This window comes from Bombus impatiens, unplaced genomic scaffold (genome assembly GCF_000188095.3).
Source record: "Bombus impatiens unplaced genomic scaffold, BIMP_2.2 scf_0548, whole genome shotgun sequence".
Lineage (NCBI taxonomy): Eukaryota > Metazoa > Arthropoda > Insecta > Hymenoptera > Apidae > Bombus > Bombus impatiens.
The window spans coordinates 1,359,570-1,374,759 of record NT_176967.1 but is presented as its reverse complement, the minus strand read 5'-3'; the positions used below and the strand labels follow the sequence as shown (position 1 = coordinate 1,374,759).

General features: G+C 31.5%; 5 protein-coding genes across 5 annotated transcripts; 3 read left to right on the top strand and 2 right to left on the bottom strand.

Annotated features, from left to right (window-relative positions):
* The first annotated feature begins 1,460 nt into the window (after positions 1 to 1,460).
* LOC100745627 (ataxin-7-like protein 3) lies at positions 1,461 to 3,301 on the top strand. Its single transcript, XM_003491302.4, has 2 exons — positions 1,461 to 2,145; positions 2,337 to 3,301. Exons 1-2 carry the CDS (start codon positions 1,929 to 1,931, stop codon positions 3,107 to 3,109), a joined length of 990 nt encoding a protein of 329 aa, XP_003491350.1. The 5' UTR covers positions 1,461 to 1,928; the 3' UTR covers positions 3,110 to 3,301.
* Positions 3,302 to 3,435: 134 nt separating this feature from the next.
* Positions 3,436 to 5,094, top strand: LOC105681060 (replication stress response regulator SDE2). Its single transcript, XM_012388290.3, has 2 exons — positions 3,436 to 3,666; positions 3,765 to 5,094. Exons 1-2 carry the CDS (start codon positions 3,562 to 3,564, stop codon positions 4,320 to 4,322), a joined length of 663 nt encoding a protein of 220 aa, XP_012243713.1. The 5' UTR covers positions 3,436 to 3,561; the 3' UTR covers positions 4,323 to 5,094.
* Positions 4,851 to 5,853, bottom strand: LOC112213247. Its single transcript, XM_024369292.2, has 2 exons — positions 5,278 to 5,853; positions 4,851 to 5,183 (listed from the first exon to the last, which is right to left on the bottom strand). The coding sequence occupies exons 1-2, from the start codon at positions 5,362 to 5,364 to the stop codon at positions 4,908 to 4,910; spliced, it is 363 nt and encodes a 120-aa protein (XP_024225060.1). The 5' UTR covers positions 5,365 to 5,853; the 3' UTR covers positions 4,851 to 4,907.
* Positions 5,854 to 6,033: 180 nt separating this feature from the next.
* On the top strand, positions 6,034 to 10,984 carry LOC100745424. Its single transcript, XM_033322067.1, has 10 exons — positions 6,034 to 6,260; positions 6,508 to 6,745; positions 6,791 to 6,957; positions 7,042 to 7,751; positions 8,378 to 8,554; positions 8,684 to 8,852; positions 9,325 to 9,500; positions 9,597 to 9,912; positions 9,985 to 10,256; positions 10,348 to 10,984. The coding sequence occupies exons 1-10, from the start codon at positions 6,203 to 6,205 to the stop codon at positions 10,693 to 10,695; spliced, it is 2,631 nt and encodes an 876-aa protein (XP_033177958.1). The 5' UTR covers positions 6,034 to 6,202; the 3' UTR covers positions 10,696 to 10,984.
* LOC100745425 (protein FAM161A-like) lies at positions 10,828 to 14,798 on the bottom strand. Its single transcript, XM_012388281.3, has 9 exons — positions 14,720 to 14,798; positions 13,857 to 14,413; positions 13,586 to 13,783; positions 13,342 to 13,506; positions 12,505 to 12,726; positions 12,177 to 12,440; positions 11,967 to 12,089; positions 11,704 to 11,848; positions 10,828 to 11,557 (listed from the first exon to the last, which is right to left on the bottom strand). Exons 2-9 carry the CDS (start codon positions 14,408 to 14,410, stop codon positions 11,108 to 11,110), a joined length of 2,121 nt encoding a protein of 706 aa, XP_012243704.1. The 5' UTR covers positions 14,411 to 14,413; positions 14,720 to 14,798; the 3' UTR covers positions 10,828 to 11,107.
* Between the last annotated feature and the right edge of the window lie 392 nt (positions 14,799 to 15,190).

Genomic DNA, 15,190 nt, shown 5'->3' with positions numbered 1-15,190 from the left:
TGAAAAGTGAATGTCAATCTTTTTTAGCAAACGAATAGACTCTCGTTTATCTGCGTAAATCTACGCACTACTTTCTTTTATCTGTCTTTGAATGACTCGCAATATGAATTACATAAAAATTACTTTGAATTTTATGTTTATTTACTTAACAATACGTCGTATCTGCGATTATGCGTTATATTATGTCAGATATTATTGGCAATTAGCCAATGTTTTGCGCTAGGTTCTGCAGTTGGATCAAATCCTAATCCTTTATTACAAAGAGCAACTTGTCTCTGTTTGTAATCTGTTTGGGTGGTATCTACGCTTTTGAATAAAGATTCGAAAATACCCTCGTCTACGAAGTTCTCTAAAAATATAGCTAGTTCTTTCATTGGGTAGGTTTAGTGAAATGGGAAGCTAACATTATTTATTATGTTACAGAGTCATCACTCTGAATAGTGTCGTGAAAATTTTGGTTGGAGATCGTCGTTTATTAAAAATTTATTGCCAGAAGAAAGTTTACACAAAAGGTGTAACTAGTAATCGTTTTACTTATTGATACTACCTGTATTGATAAGTAAAAGCGTGCATACCCCCTCATCTACATCCCGAGAAAAATCTAATCTTATCGAACCAAAACCTAATAAAATTAATGAGAAATGAGTTTGGATTAGATCCGGGTTACCTTAACAAAATCTCGGTTATTCACACTCTCTTAAATGCAGTTCGCAAATAGAGTCCAGAATATTACATACTTTTGTGTAAACTTGTGTAAAAACCCCAACTAAGTTCTTTACGACGCTACTCAAGATGAAGACTGACAATATATCAAAAATTACTGAAATTGGAGGTGATTTGTGAATATTTACTAAAGAAGTGAAGAAAAACAAAGAAAAATCCTGTATACCTGTTTTAGAAAGAAATGGTAATGGCGGAAATAGTTATTTTTATAATCTGCCAAGCAGACGGCTGTACGGCATATCTTATAGAAATAGGACGAAATCTGTTCGCGTCATCGGAATTCACAATAACCAAACGCAAGCTATTAAAAATACATTTATTCTCCTAAATAATAGTTGACATACATACGTATGTTACTATGAAAATTTTTAACATTCTTACTTATACATATACCTAATTATTATGTTATTATTACAACAGATTATTGAACATATAAATTTGCAACAAAATACTATTCCTATTGACTAAGGATAGAACCTTATTTCTATTATTACAACTATTGAATTACACATTATCATATACATACGTATACGTATATTTCTCTTTTCCTATATCGTCCTCTAATATTCTTAAATAAAAAGTAATTAGAAAATATACAAATTATTAATTTTATTATTAGGATAAATGAATAAGAAACTAAATATACATATAATGCTCTTGAAATAAGAAACAAGAGATTGTTTTACCTCGAAGTTCATCCATGTTTACGATTAGATAGTGAGTCGATAATATTGAGTACAATAAAAAAGTAACAAATGAGTTGTAGTATTACCACAAATTGTTTTCTCAACCTTAATATCACTAATTATAATTACATACGTACATTTTTAACAAAAATCTAGAGTGAAGTTTTGATCGAACCATCCGTCGATAATACAGATAAGGAATAACTCCATAGGCTTTCGTTTCGCATTTATAGACTACTATACTATATATATATATATACTTATATGTCATGTCAGTCGCAATTCAGGTATTGCACTAAGTTTTTATAAACCGTTTACTTGTCAAGAAATAATTTTTTCGTTGAAAAAATGCGCACATTAATAACAATAAATCAAGTATTATATTTAACGAAGCGTTTCAATTCGATTAGCGCATCTTAAGCGAAAGTAAGAAATACATACACATGTTACGAAGCGGAGCTGTTACCATAGCACTGTAAACAGAACGAGATTGTATTGTATGATTACTCGGCACTTAAAATGTCCGTGACTGAAGAGAGAATTCAAGAATTAAACAGACGGTTTCTGGAATTTATGAGTAAAAGCGAGAATGTGGAAGGTGCGACTAAAGAAATTTTTGACGACCTCCTGGATGAGGTTTTAATGGGATTTGTTTTCGATGTACATCGAACTACAAAAACTGGTAGTTCTGATGTAGAAGAAGGCATACCTGATGATGAATCTTATGCTATTGTAGGTGAGTAAATGGTAAAGAAATATTATTAAGGATATCAATAACTAGACTTCAGTAATCAGGTTATGTTTATTTACTACCAAAATGTTTATATTTGACAAATACTTTTAAGTACATTAAAGTATGTTAAAGCAGCTATTTTTACAATGATTATTGTTTTTATATAATTTATCTAATTGTAAAATGTCTTAAAGATTCTCCAGGATTGGATGTTTTTGGACAACATCCTGTCAAGAAATCCCAAGAATGCAATTGCCCAAATTGTGATAGAGGAGTCGCAGCTTGTCGTTTTGCAACTCATTTAGAGAAATGTATGGGCATGGGACGAAATAGTTCAAGAATTGCATCAAGACGCATAGCAAATAATTCGAAAGATCTCAGTAACTTCAGTGGTGTTATAAGCGACGATGACGATGATGTCGATTGGAGCTTAAATAATGATAAGCGTAAACGCAGGAAAGATCGCAATGGTATAAAAAGAACAAAACAACAAAAAAGTAATCAAAGGAATGGGGAAACTGTAAGTGAACATATTCATAGCAGTAATGAGAATTCTCCATCAAATTACGAAAATATGTCCTTGGAAGATAAAAGGATTTTATTAACACAAATCTGTGGAGTAATATCAGAGCATACAAAAAAGTTATGTACAAGATCTATGCGGTGTCCACAACATACAGAAGATCAAAGGAAAGAAATGAGAGCAAATTTGGAATCTGGAAACAATATACAACCTAGCCAAGATAATCTTCATGTAGATGTAGACACCTATGAAGAAGGAGATGGACAAAATTTAAGAGAAGCATTAGCACGTTGGGATCGTGAGGGATCAAGTCACTCGAGTCCAGCGGATTCTACATCTACCACATCTACATCTTCAATAAGTAGAAAACGAGAAACAAAATCAAAAGGAAAAGGCAAAGGTTCCAAACGAGATCGCGGTTCACCCATTTCACAAGGAGATTAAAATTAGTTTGTTTAATTTATTTTTTAATTTTATGAATTTTCTAACAAGGAAAGTTATGTAACAATAATGTTCCTATGCATTGTATAAAGCTTTAAGAATATATTATCCATCATAAAAATATCTACTAATTCTATCCAATGTTTGGTAGATTTTCAAGAACTTGTAATTTAAATACGTACATACGATAATGATTGCTATAATTTGTAACCAATACATACACATATAATATAATGCTTCAATTTTGTTAAATGTTTCGTTATCTTGATACCAGGAGGCGCTACGTTTGAAATATCTGGAACGTTAGCTATATTACCTATATTACTACTTACTAATTCATGGTTATAGGTACCGACGTACGCTATTTTTCATGAAAAATTACTCAGTTGACGCAAAGCTACTGTAAGTGTTTTAGTAGAACAGTAAGCAATTTTAAGTTGCGTTACAAAATAAATATGTTAAATATTCAGTTAAGTACCGCTTCTGGAATAAAACAGATTCTTACTACTGATACTCCCTTGAAGATTTATGAACTACAAGAACAAATCGAAGGATTAGCAGTATGTATACGTGTAGTATAATTAACTGTCCTAACCTTAAAATAATTTGTTTAACGTCGAAAAGGAATTTTAATAATAATTACTAAAACTTATTGCAGGAAAACTTTTACTTCATATACAATGGGAGACTCGTGGATGAAAATGTCACTTGCTATGATGGTTATATTTCTATTATACCGCGATTGTTTGGCGGTAAAGGGGGATTTGGTTCCATGCTACGAGCAATTGGAGCGCAAATCGAAAAAACTACAAATCGTGAAGCTTGTAGAGATTTAAGTGGACGCAGACTTCGTGATATCAACGAAGAAAAAAGACTAAAAGCTTGGATCGAGAAGCAAGGAAAACGAGAAGAAGAAGCAGCAGAACGTAAAAAGAAAAAATTAGAAAGACTTTGCACTGAACCTAGACACGAATTTAAAGATCAAACTTACGAACGCGAAAGATCGGTTCTTACAGAAAGAGTTGGAGATGCAGTTGAAGAAGGTTTCAAAGTTGCTACTTCTGGAATAAAAAGAAAATGTGACACAGAACTAAAACCAAATAAAAAGAAAATTTTACTAGATCTTGATATTGATTCAGATGAATTAGATAGTTCTGATGAAGATGACGAAGGTAATAAAAATTCTGAAGCGAAAGATAATAGAAATAATAAATAGTAACATAAGCAAGAAAACTAAATATGGCTGAAGAGTTTATAAATTAAAATATACTTTTAGTACTATAATTTATTAATAAGCGATTTAAATTATTTATATAGAACTTCTCATGTATGTTAAAATTATTTGATATTTTTGTTCGATATGATAAAGTAATGTAATTCTTATAGCGTTAGATTATAGGACCCGTTCAGAGACTACATTGATAAACTCTGTATACATCAGAAAAATACTCATGATATTACAAATATTGCTCTTTAAATTGATATTAGAATTTACCATCATATACTGTCATATTCTTCCGATAAGTGAACTTATGGAAATAAGACAATTGTTTCTTGTAAATTGAATTATCATGTACTTATATACGTAATTGATCATCTATTTAGGTAATGAAATTAACAAATTGTGGAGTTGATCAATTTGGTTGCTGAAAGGCTTATTTATTGACTGGAATATAGGAATAAAATTAATTCGTATACACATATTTTAAATGTTATATTGTACAAATATAAGCTTAATGTTTAAAATGTATAGAGATACGGTAACTTTGCTGACGTTTTTTTAAAACTCCTTTACTATAGATTAAAATATCCTCCATGCAACTAATTCGTTAGTCAGTTTTACTCCTATTGCAAATAAAGCTACTGATGTAATAAGCGACTTTAGAAAGTCATTTACAAGTACTTTATTGTATTTGCAATGTTGTAGCCATTTATAAAGATTTTTTATGTATCTTGATCCAATTAAATATAGATAATTATTTTCAGTATATTTGTCTTTAATTTGCTTATCTATTGTATGCATCAGAGCACCCAGGCAAACGTAATAATAAGATTTACACCTTTTGTTCGAAATATGCTGAAAATATGTAATTATTATCGATTTATTCCATTTAGCTGTTTAAAATATATTTAAAAGACAAGAAACTAGATGTTTTGTACATAAATCTCACATTTTTCCGAACTTTCTCTTTCTTAATGGACGCTGTATCCGTTAACGTAGGCAATGATAATGTACAAATATTATGTTTCACAGCCATTTTCAATCTTTTTCGTTCCAAAATTTTATATATTTAATTACATCGTTATATAAGATTCAAAATTTTGTGTACAAACGAAACTAAAGAACATCGGAGCCGATATTCTTCTGTTCAATACAAGATTCCTCGTATTAAAGAAGAATAAGAAATAAAAGATACATTTCAGACGCTTAATCTTTGGTATATGTATCGTTTTTCGCTCCTATTTATAGTACTGCATAAGGAAAAATATACTGTTGTAGTAATATCTATAAGGCGATTGCACATAAAATACATATATATATATACACACAACATAAGTGCACTTATATGTGTATAACAATTTACACATTGTTACTAAAATACATCCATTTTATATCTATAAATGTACATAATATACAAATTTATAAATCGCTTAGAATTAAACACAAACGTATTCCTCTCTACTTCTCTCTCTGTCCCTCTAAAGCCATACTTGACTAATTTTTTCATGATTTATTTATGTCTTTCCGATTAAGCATAAATAATTTGTATTTGAAAATTTAAATTAAACTGATAATTGAAATCGCAAAAGACATTTTTAATCATTTGAAGCCTGAGAAAGTTATTGCTTTGTAAAGAAATAAAAAGAAGGAAGAATAATTATACTCGATAGATATTAAAATAGTGGGAGAAGCAGTTGACCATGGTTGTAGACAAATCATTTACTATATAGTTGGCATCCTCAACTCGAACGCGAAGGATGTCATTTTCTGAATCGCGCGTGAAGTACATATGAAAGCCGCAATAATTTAGAAACTATACGTGAAATCTAATATTTTGGTTTTTCTCAACAACTGTTATCATTTTATGCATTAAAATGATTAAGTTATTTGCTTTCGGCATCTTGCAAGCTATGATGCTTGTTGCAGTCGCTCGTAAGTTATTAATTGTCTTTTTAAATAATTTTGTAACACATTAGTCATACATTTAATTGATTAGAATTAGTTTTTTTTTATTACAAAGCTGTTATTTCTTCTATACGCTCTAAAGACGGTTTTTATAATGTAAAATTTAAAAATCAATAATGACAAATTGAACAATAGTTAAAGAATAGTAATCATTACAGAGTAACTGTTAATAATTATTTTCTTCTCATACATTGAAGACAGCTTTCTTTTTTAGAATTTCAAGGACAATCGAATTGTGCGTCACTTTATGGTGTATCCGGTCAGTGCATTGGATTGCGTCAATGTCCACAAATACTGAATATTCTTCAAACGCGACCACTTCCACCACAAACAATAGATATATTAAGACAAATACAGTGCGGTTTCGATAGCCCCACCAACCCCCGAGTATGTTGCCCTATACAAACTCGTACTGAAGATAACAGCAGAATAAATTCGAATTCTGGGCAACAGAATACCAACAATCAAAATACCAACAATCAAAATACCAACAATCAAAATACCAACAATCAAAATACCAACAATCAAAATCTACAATACGATATTTTTAACAATCCTTTGCTTCCTACTGAATGCGGCAAAGATTTAACTCAAAGGATCGTCGGTGGAGAACGCGCAGGACTCGACGAATATCCATGGATGACACTCTTGGAATATCTTACATGTAAGAAGTTAAAAACAGACAGGATGCTCTAAAAGTAGTTAACGCAAACATGGGAAATAATTAACATAAAATTATATTTTTCAGTAAATGGAGTATATACAGCTTGTGGTGGAGTCCTTATAAGTCAGCGTTATGTTCTAACGGCAGCTCATTGTGTCAAAGGCAAAGATATACCAAGCACATGGCGACTGCAAAGTGTCCGTTTAGGCGAATATAATACTGATACCAATCCTGATTGCATTAAAGACGATGAAAACAGCGAAATTTGCGCGGACGAAACCGTGTCGGTTGAAATCGAAGAACAAATTGCTCATGAGAATTACCGGCCACGATCAAGAGATCAGAAATATGATATCGCTCTGCTAAGATTGTCCCGTGATGTTACGTTTACCAATTACATAAAACCTATTTGTCTGCCACCAAATGCTTCTCTCGGACAAAGGCTATCTGTTGCCGGCTGGGGAAAGACAGAGAACGGCTCATCGTCGAACATAAAACTAAAACTTACGTTGCCTATAGTTGACGAAGTACAATGCCAGATGACTTATGGAAACGTAGGAGTGGCGTTGGGTTACGGGCAGATTTGTGCCGGTGGACAAAAGGGTAAAGATTCGTGTAGAGGAGATTCTGGTGGATCTTTAATGGCTGTAGAACGAGATCGGAATGGTAGCGCTAGATGGGCAGCTGTTGGTGTTGTTTCCTTTGGACCATCACCTTGCGGTATGCCTGGATGGCCTGGCGTTTATACTAGAGTAATTGATTTTGTACCCTGGATACTCAACAAAATGAGACCTTGATATCTATATTGAAATTATTCGTCCAGTCTCTATCTAATCTTTATACATGTAAAATTGTAAATGCATACGCGCAACGATGAAAGGAAGATGAATTAAAAGATATATAATATATATCATTTGTTAAATAATATGAAAGAAAATATAACGTTCTTCATTTTATGAAAGAAAATTATTTTTGTTCTCTAGTGATAGGGTTACGTTACATCAGTAGTATAACTAATAACTATCGGTCTCAGAGGTTATCGATTTTGTAGGACATACAAACTATCACGCAAGATATACATGTACAATTATTTTTATATTTTTCCTTAATAAATGGAGTGCATGTTATTTTCAAAACAATATGCGGAAATTATCAAAGGAATGATTCGTCTACTGCGAAACTTATCGTCTCCTGTATGACGTAAAACGTTCGATGTTAGAATTGGAAATCCCTGAATCGTTTTAATAAGCCAACCCACAGAGTCAGAATGATGAAATTTATTCTCAGAAATACATTTTATATATATATATATATATATGTGTGTGTGTGTTTGTGTGACTTATTCCAACATCAGCAAATATATAACGCAGAAGAAAATATATTTTTATTTCGATGCTTTACTTGATTATGATAATTATAGGTCAATAAAGCAAATAAATATCTGTCGATACAATATAACGTTCTTATTAGTCGAGAACATTTTCCTTATAACCCCTTCCCTCTAGATATTTTTTCCAATCGAAAGGCTCATCGGACTCAGCAGATGGCAGCAGTTAGTACGCCGAAGACTCTTCGCGCGAGTCCATTCTCTGCAAAAGTAATAAAAGTAAACAGATTTTGAAACTGGTTTGTCCGCTTGCTGGTTTGAAAGATCTCAAGTACGACTTTATTATTTTTCTAAATATCGATGTTTCTTGCTTTCAATCGGAAGGAGCGAAACAAGTAAAGGAATCGAGAAAGAATTTGTAACCGAATATTATCCGAGTTAAAAAAATACAAATCTTCAAACTTGTTTCAAGAAAAAGAAAAAGATAGCTTTGACGATAGTTTCGAAATCGACATGATTAATCATTTACTTTTAGTCGGAATTTTGGTTTTATGCGGAGTCAGTGCGCGTGAGTGGGATTTCCTAAATACTTACTCGCAATATAGCAACAATCCTCATACAATTACTAATTATTGTCAAGCATATTAACAATCATGTTACAGATTTATCTTCATACAAAATCTCTTATTCTTTTACATTTTTGTTCAATGAAAATTAATATATTAAGTGGTTATTGCGAAAAAAGAAATAATTTATACAGGCATTACTGCTGAAAAGTAAAAATTTTGTTCGATTGATATACGTATAACAAGCTTCTACTAACATATCACGCGCGTAATATCTTACTTGCACTTTATTTATGATTGTGATCAGTACCGTATACAGCAACTGGAGAGAGATAAACTTATGAAACGTTACTCTGAATACTAACGACACACGACGTTTCTTCTTTCGTAGTATTAGTAACATTACTTATACTTTGAAACTAATTTGATAATCCGAGCAATCCACTTCTGTAAACAATGGATTTTTTTTTATAGAAGATATATGTACCACGCCACAGAATAAAATTGGTGTTTGCATCAATATACACAGTTGTCAACCAATTATACAGATTCTTAAACAACAAAAACCATTGACAAAGGATACTCATGATTATTTGATCAGTTTACAATGCGGATTTGAGAATAAAGATCCCAAAGTGTGTTGCGAACAGGTAAACATTTTATGTAACCATTATGATCTGCTCTGATGATGATGTGCTCTTCTGATATAAAATGAAACGCGTTACGACAAAATATTACAATTTTAGCGTTCGTTAGTAACTGAATCCACAACCACAACGACAACCACAACGACAACCACAACAGAAAATCCGTTGTTTACTCCCGATCCCCCAGACGTCACGAATCATCCGAATTTACCATTACTGGATCATAATTTGTGCGGCCCAGTATCGCAAGAAAAGATTTTTGGTGGCAATAAAACACGCATATTTGATTTTCCATGGATGGTATTGCTCGCCTACAATACTGGGAAACAAATCCCAGAATTCAAATGCGGAGGATCGTTAATCAATAAACGATACGTACTCACCGCTGCTCATTGTATTACAACGCTACCGAATGGTAAGTCAATCGTAAAATGTGTTACTGATGAATTCATTTGGTTCAATATTTTATTCAGAATCAATATCTTAGATTTTACATTAATTGGAGTACGACTAGGAGAGCATAATTTAAATACCGAGCGCGACTGTGACAAAGACGAAGACGGTATCGAAATCGTTTGCGCTGAAAGATATCAAGATATCGGTATAGAAAGTACCCACTTCCACCCACGATATACAAGAGCGAGATTACAAAATGACATTGGTTTGCTGCGACTGGATCAGGACGCTGATTTTAGACCACAAAATGTGCGGCCTATTTGTATGCCAATCGGATCAGCTGCAACTTTGACCAGAAAAAAAGTAAATGCGATAGTAAAACACGAGTATCTTTCCATGTCACTTTTCTTTTTTTCTAATCGTAGATACTGATGATTCTTACGTTTTGCGATAGGTATTAGTAACGGGTTGGGGCGCAACTGAACGTGGACCACAGAGTTCGGACTTGCTGCAGGTTCAGTTACAACTAATATCCACAAATAAATGTGCAGAACTGTATGAAAGACAGGCGCAAATTTGGTACAAGCAAATATGCGCGGGCGGTAAAAGCGGTATGGATTCTTGTTCGGGAGATAGCGGTGGGCCACTTCAGGCTCCAGGAAATTATAACCATAATTTAAAATTCATTCAATATGGAGTTGTCAGTTTTGGACCTCGCATGTGTGGTACGACAGGAATACCTGGAGTTTATACAAAGATTGTGTATTACCTAGATTGGATTTTAGATACTATCAGGGCATAAAATATGCACACATAATATTGAAACTGTTGTTAATATTTTTAAAATTAAGAATTTATAGACTTTAAACATCGAATAAAAATTAATCTGGTATTGTTAATTTCAAAGCGATTTATTTATAAATTCTTTTTCTGCTATAAATATTATATTAAAATTATACATAAGTCTAATTATTTGTATCGTATAGTTCGTACCGTTTCAATCTGTTTCCTAATAACATTGAAATAAATTTTTATGGATTTTAATTTTTGTTTAAATATGGTGTAAAATACGTGAAGAAATATAAAGATAAGGAAAAAAAAACATATGTTTCCCGTACATGTTCCTCTTATATTATACATGTATGTAATCACTTTAAGGTTTTCAGTCACTATCTGATTACGATTAATTCTAATTAATCAAATTGTCAAATTGCTTAATGAACCCCTGATAACCTTCTCTCTGTATTATATTTGTTGCTCTGTGTCGCATTTGCATTGCGATCATCGTTAGAGATTAAACATTCATTATCGCATAATTTATCGCTTTTATTTTTATCTTCGATCAGCTCTGCGGTTTCATTTATAGAGACTTTCAATTGACTACGATCTCCTTTTCTTTTCGAAAGTGAAACTTGAGATTTAGTTATCGACTTTTCAGATGATTGCGATATAGACGTATTAGATGAATTTAAGGACTGACTCGCTGATAAGAAAGTATGCGACGAACTAGTTGAGGATCCGGAATCCGATCTAGAAATGTTTTCGTAATTTATATACGAATTTGCAGTGTTCAATGCTTGTCTATATTGCTTTTTCTTTTTCTTTTGTTGCAACATTTTTGAACAACTAACATTCTGTTGTCCTTGTGTCAACGACTGATAACTCTACAAGGATATTCTCATAAGTGATTACTTCCTCGATATTTATTATTATTATTATTATTATTAGCAATAATAGTAGTAATAATAATAATGACAGCAGTTTATCTTAAACTCTCTCCTCCCCCCCCCCAAAAATAAATTTTATGCACCTGAGAATGACGTTCAAAAAGTGTTGGTATTTGTGTTACGCGATCCAGCATCATTTCCATCTGCAATCGATGACGTTCCTCTTGTTCACGCGCTTCATCGCGACGGAGTAAAGTTCGAATACTAAGATCTCTTTCGTGCTCGTGCCTTACAATTAAAATTTATGTAGTCATAACAATATGAAGAGTAATTTCTAATCTTTACTATTGCGCAACACCCCACTGAAGAAAACAAGCAAATAACTATTTATTTTAAAAAATCGCACCTCGCAGCAGATCTCAGAGCTCGCCATACTGGATTACGTCCAATCAAAGATTGTCTAATTTTTGCTGTTTGTTCTCGACGTCTCTCTTCCATTTTTTCCTTTATTTCACGTTCCAATTTTTCTCTATAATATAAATACAAGTGCAATCATTTTCTTCCCTTGTAATATAAATCAAAGACACATATGTATTTGTTATATTATGTATTATACCGTGATACTTGACATCTTAAAATCGCTGCTAAATTGTTTCCTCGTATTGGCAAAATAGGCATCGTTGATTTATGTGTTTCTACTGGCGTTAAATTATTATCTGGCAGTTGTGAAACATTCTTGTCCTTAATGTCTTCGTTGCAGTTTTTAACTGTGTTCTGTAAACGTGTGCACGCGGATTTAACGCGTTCTCGTCTAGCCATTGACGGCGGTAAAGACGATGACTTCATTAATTGCGCTGCTCTTAACTGTTTTTGTAACTGCCTGAAAATTGTGCTGCTTTTTAGTTAATCGAATATAGGACGAGAACTGTATATACTGTATTGACCTGTAATATTCGTCTTCAAGCATACGGTCGTATATTTCTGTGCTGAAAAGATTCTTTGGTACTGGTTTAGCCTTAAACTTCGTATTCATGTTAACGCTTTTGCTACGAATTTCTGGGCTAGATCTTGCTAAAAATCGCCAAGCTCGACGATCACATTCGAGCCTAAAAGGACGTACCTGAGACATTAAATTTAACGCACTTTCTTCACGGATTATACGACTCCTAAAAGATAAATGCTCGTGATAACTATAGATTTATTACTATACATAGAATTAAAGCCGAAATATATTCGATACTATGAATTATATTGGAAAATATTTCAAATAAAATTTCAATGCCTTCAAGAGGCACATATTCTAATGTTATTAGTTATTCTCTACGTAGGCGTGTAAAGATCATGTGAAGATCAACTTTTTTTTAAATGATATGAAAGACAAGGAAGAATGTAAAGTGATACTTTTGTATTTGTTTTTCTTGTTTCTCATACAACAGCTTTTACAAAATAAACATTAAAATATCTCCTAGCTAAACAAACGAACTTCTCAACGTACGTAGATGTATACTTTTTTGTAGCGAATGTCCAAATGAATTGATTAATGTATTAAAAAATATGTGATTACATTTAAAAAACATCGATGACCTTCACATGTCCTCTACGCGTTCACCTATGAAAAAACTAATCATATCAAATTATGTCTCTCTTATATACCTGAAACATTTCTAAATATTGTCGAAAACAAGTGAGATATTGCAAGTTATAAAATTAGGTAGACCATCCTGTATATTGATAAAAACGAAAAGGATTATTATATGTGAAAGACATAAACAAACACAAACCGTTCTTCCTTTTCAGCTAATAATTTGTCATAAAGTGGAATTTTTGACGTTAGCGGAATTGATCTCACACGTCGTTTTCTACGCAGACTTTTCTTATTACTTTTTAAATTTTTGCATTTTTGTTCCTCCATTCCAGTATGTGCCATATACTTTCCTGCTTCTTCTCTAAAGCATACAGTAGCGTATTATTAACTTCATGTGAATAAATATTTAATTTGTTGTTACAGAAAATATAGTTCCTCACCGTACAGTAAAACTAAATGGCTTAGGTACGGTAGGGTGCCATTCCTTTGCGATATTGGCAGGCAAACTTCTTGTTTCTATACTGTCTGTATCACTTTCAATATTATCATTGCTACTTAATTTATTCCATGTGCTCCAATTTTTATTACCCAAATATATTTTTTTCTTACATACTGTTCCATTTTCTTCATATCTTCTACTACATTTAGAAATATCAATAATTACAGCCTTAATAAGATACAAGAAATTTGCTTTTACATAATTATATATACCTATTTGTCAAAAGATCCTGCTCTTCTGAGAGTTCATTAAATTTACTAGAAAGAAAAAGTAAAGGACTAGGAGTTCGAGATTCTTCTAAGTAACACCTTTTGCCATTTAATGTTAAATCATTAATATCATTCTTACTTTTAATCTTTAATTTTTTATTATATTTAGGTAGAGAAAATTTAGGCACATTTGCATTTTCATGATCGATCAGTGAATTTTGTAAATTTTTCAATAATAATTTTTGTTTCCTTCTTAAGTAATCAACTTTTTGCTTAAACTGCTCATTTGATAAATGATAAACTTGATCATAGTTTGGTATACTGTCCAAAAATTCTAAAAAGTTGTCCATAATTTCTGTAGGACTTGATATTCCAGATTCACTAATAAGTTGATCACCTTTCATAAGATTTATTTGATGTTTATTATAAAGATTATTATCTTCTTTGTCTTTTTTAGATCCAATGCGTTCATAAGATGGGATTGGTTGCCCGCTGTAAGGATCTACTGGAACTTTTATACAAGAATTGTAAAAAGATGTACCTCTGTGCTCTGTCATTGCCTATTGCAACAAATAAATTTGTACTATTATATTTATGTTTTCAGTCAAAATTAATAAATTTTATTTGATATACGATTACTTATTTATTAATTTCTTTCTCTAACGTTGAACAAAACATATTTTAAGTGTATACTAGTTTAAGTTGTAGTCAAAAATTTAGTTTTATTACTTAACTTTAATTTTAATTTTTGAATGAATGAGTCAATATAACTTATAAGACAAATTATTATATATATTTAAGATAAATTATTATAAATTATTTCTACAAACACACACACATACACATAAATAAACCTTAATACTTACCTTTGAATTTTATTATGGAATATTAACGATATTTATTTATAAACTATAGATAGGTTTAAAAATCAGGAATAAAAAATTGTAATTTAATTGTATATATTATTAATTTGTATTTATTATATAATACATTTGTTAAATTTCCTGTAATTCGAGTCTGGATCTTTACTTTGTAAGGTTCTAATCGCTTCACATAACAACTCCTGGGGAAGATCAATATAACCTCGTTATATTCATCACCATGGTGAATAAAATGCTACACTAATAAAGATCTTTTTACAATAATTAGTTAGAAATTAATAAAATTAAACGTATTAACATTTAAATTAGAAAAAATAAGTAATTTATTGTTTACAGAAATAATTGAAATTGCTGTATGAATATATTAATAATTACAATTATATAAATTTCAATCACACATATTCTAAATTATACGAGTTTCATTTTATACGAATTTCAAAGAATTCATTTATATAC

Excerpts from the sequence above, each read along its gene's own strand:
- LOC100745627 (XM_003491302.4), top strand. The coding sequence starts at position 1,929 with ATGTCCGTGACTGAAGAGAGAATTCAAGAATTAAACAGACGGTTTCTG. Across the intron at positions 2,146-2,336 it reads TGAATCTTATGCTATTGTAG|ATTCTCCAGGATTGGATGTT; the intron begins GTGAGTAAATGG and ends AATGTCTTAAAG.
- LOC105681060 (XM_012388290.3), top strand. The coding sequence starts at position 3,562 with ATGTTAAATATTCAGTTAAGTACCGCTTCTGGAATAAAACAGATTCTT. Across the intron at positions 3,667-3,764 it reads AACAAATCGAAGGATTAGCA|GAAAACTTTTACTTCATATA; the intron begins GTATGTATACGT and ends AACTTATTGCAG.
- LOC112213247 (XM_024369292.2), bottom strand. The coding sequence starts at position 5,364 with ATGGCTGTGAAACATAATATTTGTACATTATCATTGCCTACGTTAACG. Across the intron at positions 5,184-5,277 it reads AAGAGAAAGTTCGGAAAAAT|CATATTTCGAACAAAAGGTG; the intron begins GTGAGATTTATG and ends ACATATTTTCAG.
- LOC100745424 (XM_033322067.1), top strand. The coding sequence starts at position 6,203 with ATGATTAAGTTATTTGCTTTCGGCATCTTGCAAGCTATGATGCTTGTT. Across the intron at positions 6,261-6,507 it reads GATGCTTGTTGCAGTCGCTC|AATTTCAAGGACAATCGAAT; the intron begins GTAAGTTATTAA and ends TTTCTTTTTTAG. Across the intron at positions 9,913-9,984 it reads TATTACAACGCTACCGAATG|ATTTTACATTAATTGGAGTA; the intron begins GTAAGTCAATCG and ends TCAATATCTTAG.
- LOC100745425 (XM_012388281.3), bottom strand. The coding sequence starts at position 14,410 with ATGACAGAGCACAGAGGTACATCTTTTTACAATTCTTGTATAAAAGTT. Across the intron at positions 12,441-12,504 it reads CTTGAAGACGAATATTACAG|GCAGTTACAAAAACAGTTAA; the intron begins GTCAATACAGTA and ends CACAATTTTCAG. Across the intron at positions 11,849-11,966 it reads GCTCTGAGATCTGCTGCGAG|GCACGAGCACGAAAGAGATC; the intron begins GTGCGATTTTTT and ends TTTAATTGTAAG.